This window comes from Lytechinus variegatus, chromosome 13 (assembly GCF_018143015.1).
Source record: "Lytechinus variegatus isolate NC3 chromosome 13, Lvar_3.0, whole genome shotgun sequence".
NCBI lineage: Eukaryota > Metazoa > Echinodermata > Echinoidea > Temnopleuroida > Toxopneustidae > Lytechinus > Lytechinus variegatus.
Window position 1 is genome coordinate 18,541,404 of NC_054752.1, and position 9,010 is coordinate 18,550,413.

The 9,010-nt window shown below is 35.5% G+C and overlaps 1 protein-coding gene across 1 annotated transcript in view; it reads right to left on the reverse strand.

Annotated features, from left to right (window-relative positions):
- Positions 1-8,398, reverse strand: part of LOC121426836 (sodium-coupled monocarboxylate transporter 1-like) — a 46,277-nt gene extending 37,879 nt beyond the window's left edge. The window contains exons 1-5 of the mRNA XM_041623230.1: positions 8,215-8,398; positions 5,830-5,895; positions 5,052-5,103; positions 962-1,029; positions 100-254 (exon numbers count right to left, since the gene is read on the reverse strand). Coding sequence (XP_041479164.1) covers positions 100-254; positions 962-1,029; positions 5,052-5,103; positions 5,830-5,895; positions 8,215-8,391 — 518 coding nt within the window. The 5' untranslated portion in view covers positions 8,392-8,398. The remainder of the gene's footprint in view (positions 1-99; positions 255-961; positions 1,030-5,051; positions 5,104-5,829; positions 5,896-8,214) is intronic.
- Between the last annotated feature and the right edge of the window lie 612 nt (positions 8,399-9,010).

The following is a 9,010-nucleotide window of genomic DNA, read 5'->3' on the forward strand; positions in this document are numbered from 1 at the left end:
GTGAATAAGTCCAACATGTAACACACTGTGAACACGTGTACGGCGCCTTTTTTCCAGCAGGGGTGGCCAAGTATTTGTTATATAATATTAAAAACTCACTGATCAAGCTTGATCCTTCCTCCTTGATGACCAATGCGGAAGACTTCCCCTACGCCACCGACGTCGATTGATCCTTTGACGATGACGGCGATCACGCCGAGCAGGATGATGACCGTCTGTAGTGTGTCGGTCCACAACACGGCCTTCATGCCGCCCTAGTTAATATTGAACACAATTGGAAAATGCCAGTAATAATCACGATGCTATGGCTTTTTGATGATGGTGATGATAAGGAAGAGGAAAATAAACGTGTGATGATGAAGAAGATGATGGTGATGTTGTTGTTGTTGTTGTTGTTGTTGATGATGATGATAATGATGGTATGTTGATGAGGATGCTGACATTAATGTTGTTGTTGATGATAATGATATGTTGATGACGTTGATGATGATGCTGATATTACTGTTGTTGTTGGTGATATGGTGATGGTGATACTGAGAAAGATGATGATTTTAGCAACGTTGTTGATGATAATGTTGGTGATTATTAGGATTTCATTTATACGCATGGAATTTGATATTATATTTATCTATGATATAAAACCGAACGAAAATGCTACAATGGTAAAACAAATTATTAGGAACAAGCATAATTTGATCATGATAACAATAGCGAGAAGTTCAAAGAGTGGCGCCATTAGGAAAAAAACAAGGAAGAACACGAAGTAGAACTTAGAAGAAATTAAAAACGTAGTACCATAATAGTAAAATTGAATAAGATTATTCAACCATCACTAACATTTTCTATAAGCACAAGTTAATCAAATATGCTACCTTCTTTATCAATCCTCTTTAATTTTCTGATCTGCATGAAAGCATACAAAATGCATAAGTGTATTCTTAAGAAAATACTAATAACTTACCACTGATGTGTAAAATATGCAAATGACACCAGTAGAAACAACGCAAGCCCACAGATCCATTCCAGTAACTGCATTTTGTACAAGAAATTGAATTTAAGGTTTAAATTGAATTCAAAGTTTAAATGAAACTATAGATACTAGATAAATACAAATCAAATGAGATTCAATTCATTTCAATTTTATTCAATTCAATTTTATTCATTTCACTTCCATCAAACAAAAACAAATTGTATACCATATATAAACATAAGTATTTGTATCCGTGCAAAGAAACAAAAATAATAATACATATGTTGTGAAAAACACTTACACAATTTGGACTACACATTGGAGGTTTTAAATAAGTATACTATTTTTCAATAGAAATTAAATTAAGATGGAAATGGAGCGACCCACTAAAAGGCAATGCTTGTACAATGTGGGTCCCTCAAAAATAGATAACAAAACCAATAACAAAGTACAAATACAGACATATGTAATCAAATGAGAAAAAATAAATAAATGATAGAGAAATAATACTCACAAAATAAATACGAAGTTATCAAATAATATAGTTTGTATAGGACAAAACAACCCGTCCTAAAATATATCCACCCTTCCCCACCCCCCCCCCCCCCGAAAAATAAAATAGAAAGGGGAGAATGCCCTGAGAAGATGGATAGGTGCTGCTGAATGTAGGTAGAACACATGCCATCGTGGACTCAAGCAAACTGGATTCAATGATGTGTATAAAAGGAGAAAAAATATATATAAAATGACCTGGAAAGAATATAATGCGCGAAAAATGTGATTGATGCCGTAAATAAATAAGCAGTAGGAAGGCGGATAAGCGGACAGGAGAGAAAGAGAAAATAGATGAGGATAGACACAAATTTTATAATGTATGAGGTGCAAAACCGAGCACAACTGAGAAGGACTTGTGTCAGATTTTTTTTTCAATTAAAAAAAGATTATTTATGTTTTAATTATAGTCTTGATAGTAAAAATGATGACTTGACAGAGATGATGAATTAGATTTAATTTGAGGATACATTATAAGATTTTAATAGATATAATTTGAATTTAGTCTTAAAAGAGTTCAAAGATTTTGCAGTTCTTATATCATTATGAAGTGAGTTCCATAACTTCGGTCCGTCATATATAAATGTGTTCTGAGCCAGCAAAGTTCTTAAAAGTGGTAAATGGAATTCACCCAATCGCCTTGTTGGATAGTTATGAATGGATTGATTTTTTTGGAAAGATTGAATTAAATACATTTGGGAGGTTGCTGTTGTTATAATTGTACATTATTACAATTTATTACATAATTGGTAGGTTTCGTGGCATAGTTAGCGTGACCGACATAACAACGGGTAGGAACTAATAAAGAATTCCAATTTCACCTCCTTTTAAATGATGGAGATTAATTATTATCATGAAATCGGGAAATATCATTTTAAAGAGTACCATAAACATCATTACATGTGTAAGAAAAATCGAGTTTTTATTTGTATTTGCCAGAATTATTAAAACTTGATACACCGTGTTCATCATGGCGGGAAGAGGCGATAATGAGGGTGTTATCAACAATATGCAGCACCTCCTGGAAATCAGTATCGACCGCACAGAAACGCTGTTAGCGTAACATTTCACCAACACTGCGCTAATAATCGGCCCCTGTTACAACGGTAATCAAGCCGTGATGGATATACTGCATTATTTAAATCTGAGATCAACGCTTGACATCACAATCTGTATAGTATTATCCATTAACAAATCAGCTCTTAACAACATGGGTAGAATTACCACACAGAAGGCAGAGAAAGCTGTTGTTAGGGGATTAGAGTTAGGCAAAATCTATAATTTGTGCGTAGTCTTGGTAGCGATCTAATTTTAACTTAGATTTAGTTATAATTATTTGCACATCCTACAAGTTTAAAATCATTTTTAGGAACGTGTAAAGGGATGTTTTTCATTATCATAATATAGGCCTACACAATTGAATTATTATTACATATCAAACATGAAATGGCATCAGGTAGTATTACTAATTTAATTTTTTTAATATCGAATACGCTTAAGAAAGATCAACAAAATTGCCTATCATGATATTACGATGGAGATTCTGTAAAAAAAATGCAATCCCACTTTTCATCAGTTTCTTTTGTTTGAAAATGCTCTTCACAGACTTCACCCATCATGCTCATGATAGAGTATTTGCCAATGATGGTTATCATGCGATAAATTTCATCAGCTATTTTTCTTCTTTCTAATGTAGGTTCTGTTCATAAAAATTTCTTTAAACACCTAAATAAATGATATATCTTGAATTATCTTGGCACTAATCAACATCCCCTGCTATATACTTATTCCCAAAGGGGTACTCCAGGCTGAAAAAAAGGTTCGAACAGTAAAGTGAGACAAACAAAACACTGACAAATTGATAGAAATTGGAAATTAGTAAAAAAAAATATGGTTTCTTAAAATTTTGCATTAGGCCCTATTTCGGTGAAATTTAATTCATGTCTCCAAGAATTTGCAATGAGGGTCTGTTGTTTCATACAAAGTTAGGTTTAATTAAATTTTGTCCACACAGAATATTGCTTCAAAGATCATCGTTTTGTTACTCGGGCGACATACATACATTTGAGTCAATTACGAGTTCCTTTCAATAAAATCAGAAAAAGGGGAAAGAGCTAGAGGATATGGCATTGTCGTTCAATTTATATTGCATACTCATGGCCACATGCTGCTCAATGATATCAGTTGCAAAATACAGTGTTTGATTTCTAATATTCAAGAATTTTGTCAGTATTTTTTACCAGATTTTGAGGAATTTTCAACTGTTTCCTCATCTAATTTTACTCAATTCATTCATATATTGTTTGGCTCAGAATACCCCTTTAATTCGGTCGTGGTATATTACAACTGTATAAGAAAGGGAGAAAAGTTTTAAAGAGAGAAATTATTCACTAACATCATCACTATTGGTGCCTTGGCACTATTAGTGATTTGTATTAACATTAGCACCACTGTTAGCCAAGTTCTGCTAAAGATTATTAGGAATTCGACTAAACTTATGTGAGTTTATCGGTACCGATAAGCCTATACTTCTAGTGCTCTGTTAGTAAAAACAATGCGTCTAGCGTTGGTCGCCCGTGAAAGGGAGCCTCGCTGAATCTTTCATAGATGAGTTGCTTAAACGTTTTTTTATTTTTTTTATTTTGGACTTTACGTTAAGCATAATTTGTAAGGAATTTGTCAGAATAGGCCTACATACATGACATATATCTGACGCTGTTTTGTTTTTGCTTCACTCACTTGAGATATGCACTTGCACTTGTATGCAGCGTTATTGTGCATGCAAAGCACTTTCGGATAAGGTCTCCGGATCGACACGGACCAGGTACACGAAGTGAGTGTAGGCCTTGCCCAGATGTTGGGTTAATAACTTTATTAAAAAGTTGGGCAAATTAATGTCCCCCAAAATGTAGTTCAAAATATTACCCAACAGTTGGGCACATTAATGCCCCAACAACGTTGGGTAAAATATTGCCCAGTAGTTGGTAGGGTTGACTATCGGCCCAACGTTGGGCAAAATATTGGGTAAAAATATTGCCCAATTTTTTTCACAGTGTATGTAATTAAAAAGAACATAATAAGTTTCGCATATTTTTCACTGCAAAAGGAAATAAAACTGGGGCTTAAGTCTTTCTTGTCATAAAATTTTATCAGATATCTTTGTGGGCTTTGCGCAGACAATTTAAACGCAACATTATGAGGAAGCGCTTGAAACATTTTGTTTACGACAAATAACATAAGACACTCATGAAATCATAATAGGGAAATGATATGACATATCATTATTATGATATTGATTTGTTTGATTTATGAGACCGTCGTTTTTATTTCTTATCAACAGAGCGATTTGGGCCATTTATGCACTAATAAAACAACATGCAATAAAAATGAAATGGTGTATGCTAAATCATGCACTACGACTATGGTGTTCGGATTTGATAAAGTCGTTTTTATATGACCCTTTTTAAGATAATCCATTTTGCGACTTCGTTTATTTCCATTTATGGCTTTAATATCTCAATCAACTGACCTGCATTGATCGCGAGTGCGGGTGTGTACATTGCAATCCCCATGTAGAGTACCTGCAAATAAAATCGTTGCCAAAACAAATACGATTAAAACTCATCCAAAATCAAACCTGACCTTGGCATCCTGTCGTACCGATTTGATCAACTATGATAAATGAAATGAATGCTTTCAGATTCACGACGAGGACGTTACCCTCGGTATGAAATACCATGATAGCAGCTGAGTTCGCACCCTAAGCTATTTTCAATTATTATCATATATAAGATTAGAAAATACAATTTAAATTGAGAAAACCACATGCTAGGAGCTATCCATCACCCTGTCTGTACTCCTAGATCTTGAAAAGCAGCCCATGAGATATTTGTTACATTGTGCGGATTCAACCAAGAATGTAACTCCAGTCCTTGATTCAATTGACACTCCCTTGCAAACATTATGATGCACCATTTTTATCTATTACATTCATAAACAAAAAATTTCCTATTTTGGTTAAAAATTTTCAACAAGGGTATGCCATCTAATTGAATGCTCCTTCGACAAACACTTCACTGAGATGTACGAATTATAACTCTTTTGTCCCGTATTTGGAACCCTCAAGAAAAAAAGGGGGTTTAAATTATTTTCTACGGGCTTAAGAATCTTAAATAGCTCTAGAAAGAACCTTAGAACTAAGGTTCCAAAGTGACTTTTTAGAATATGTTAGGAAACCCCTAAAAGGTACAAATACGGGACAAGCATGGAACTATCTAAGAACCAATTTTGCCTAGACTGTCGCTTACTGTTTGGATGGAGAATATAATTGTGCAGGCAGTTTTTACTGTTCGATTGAACCTCATCTCGAGATACTGTATGAAAAGAAAAGAAATGTCATGAAACATTAACTGGAATTTGGTCAGAACTTCATTCGATGAGAAACCTAGATGGGCTGCACAGGGGGAGGAAGTCTGACAATACTCATGTATAGAAAGATTATCTTGTTTCCTGTTACAGTTGCATGTTTATTAGAAAAAAAGTATATTAAGCTCTTTTTGATCTTACGATATAAAATGATCATATCTAAATAATAGCAATGAGCAACTAAACAGTAGAAAATTTGTGAATCAAACAGCAGTTTTGTCCTTGTTGATAATGGACAAACAACAAATTTGCAAATTTTCGCCACCTCCGAAACTTTGGACGAGACACTTCTGTTTGGATTCATCAACTGTCGACAAACACTTCTTTGTTGTTCTTTGTCATCATGTGCATTTCACAATAGATTTAAATTGTTCCTGAATCATCCGCATGTCGCTGAGCAAAATTAAAAACAAGAACTCCATCATGAAGTTTTTTTCCGCGATGCACGACGGATTTAAGAACACCGTGAAGTGTATTGTCATGTGACAAAGACAACTGGGGCCCGTTGCAGAAAGAGTTACGTTTAAACGCAAATCAAAAAATCAATGGCAAGTCAAAAATGCGCACTGTTGATTGGTTGAAAACCAAGTTGCGCATGATTTTTGGAATTGCGATTGATTGCAACTCTTTTTGCAACGGGCCCCTGATAATTCTTTGTCGAAAATTGGTGAAACGGAAGAGCAGCTAGTTTCATCATCGTTTAAGAGCTGTCGTTTTGTTTTTGTTTCCATGAATGGCATTTGACAATACATTTTATCTGTACTTGAACCCTCCCTGAGTCCCTGAGCGGAAACTGCATTGATAGTAAAGTCCGACAAAGTCGTTAATCAAGACTTCGATCTACACGTACACTAGCGGAAGTAACGTTAGTAAGTCTGTTTTGCGTTCACGAAACAAAGTAGGTGGAGGGACTCAGCGCATGCGCAAAATTACAATGCCTATCTAGTTTACATGGAATTTATTTTGATGAAGGGTAGGTTCTATTAAAGAAACATGTCTCATGTTTCGTCAAACTGGTCATTCAACTGGTCATCTCTGCCAATCAAATTGGAAATGTAAATTATAAAAAACAGAGGCGTCGATCCTGGGGGGGGGGGGCGATCGCCCCGCCAATGAAAGTATTGGGGGCAAACATATCATTTTGCCCCCCCCCCCAATAATTCCGAATATGCATAAAAAAAATGTCAAATGTTCAGCAAGCGAGATTGAGATACACAACTCGTTCTTTATTTAAAATCGTGATCAAATATCCGCTTTTCATATTGGAATGTAAAAATTTTTAGCTCGCGCTTCACGTTCGCATTATTTCTGTAGCAAAACACCATACTTCTCTAATTAAATACGTGAATGTAAATGTCCCGTTTTCAGATAAGCCTCGAAAGAACACCTGCTTCGATTAAGCATCTTTTCTTGGATATATATCTTGTTCTTTATCAAAAACGTCAATTAAGCTGTCATTTTTTCAGATCGAAATATCAAAATTTTCAGCTCGCGCTTCGCGCTCGCATCTATTCTTCTTTTAGACACCAATCTTAATCATTGGTACCAAAAATGATTAGAATATCAGGTTTTCAGGTCAGAATATAAAGAAATTTAAGCTCACTCTCGGCACTCGTACTATCTGTGTATGCTCCCCATGACTTACTTAGGGCTACAGGCACGCTTTTCCTGTCAGTATACTAAAAAAAAAATCAGTTCGCGCTTCGCATTAATTTGTTGGTGAGATACGTGTCTGTATCTCATGAGTCATACATATATATATGTATGTATGTATGTATGTGTGTGTGTGTTTTGTACGATCGAGTGCCTTTGGAACGTTAATGATTTTGCCCCCCCCCCCCAATCTGAAAAATGGATCGACGCCCCTGAATCAAATTGAACTGAAAGAAGCGAATTCAAATTATATAATAAAGACTTTTGAGCATCGACAATTTGTCGAGCGATAGTAAAGCTAAAATAAGGGACACGATGTCAGTAGGCATGGAAGGGAGATCGTACGATGTGGCATAATCAAGTTTAGCGTCGTCCGGAATCGTATTGGACTACTATGACATAAGCTTTATAATAATAATAATAATAATATGTCCATTTATATAGCGCAGTTACTATGTGCATATACTCAACTGCGCTTTGATACTTGGTATCATATTATTACATGAATAGCGAACTGTATTTTTAGGACATTAATTGATATAACACCTGTCATTTACCAATAATTAAGAAACAATATCTACATAGTGGGGGATAGTTCCATTTCAGTTTTATACCTGGTAAACACTGGTAATGCGTAAACGAAAGAGAATTGGAAGAAAGAGGCGTATGACGAGGCAGTTTGAAACCGCGTATGACACCAGTGACCAAGCAAACATAGTGTCATACATATAGATCTCGCCTGGAGTTCCGATGACCGATATGGCAGACACGAAACTGACAACGACCGACATCGCAACTGGTATCATGCCCATTTTTCGATCTCCTAGAAAGAACTCTTCGGCCGTACGCTGGCGTCCACCGGAAAAGGCGAAATAGATGCCGATCGCTGCCGAGAAGAGTAGCATCACCCCGAAGATGACATAATCCCATATTGCAAAATGACGTGCGGTTTCCATCGTAGGTCAAGAATATGTTACTGGGAATGAAAACAATCAAATATATACATAAAATTATGGATATTGTTCTGCTCGGAGTCAGTCAGTCATTCAATTATATAAATTTGGTTTTAACCTACCCCTCTTTTGTATAATAGCCTGTCGCACAGAACTGACTTCTATCCGAGTTTGGCGAAGAGGAAGAAGGCGGGGGGGGGGGGGGTGTATTTATGGCAGCTATTAATATCGGTATCATTATCACCATCATCATCCTAATCACAGTTGGCATTATCATTACTTTCATGTCTTTATTGTTTTATTCTGAGATATACACAATGATGCTAGAATGATAAGGCTGGAGACAAAATACAGAAGAAATATAAATATATAAAAGAATTAAATGGCAGGTTGATAAGGAGATGAAAATGTGAGAGTTTGGCATAATCATTATCAATTTGAATGCTAACTGGATGGT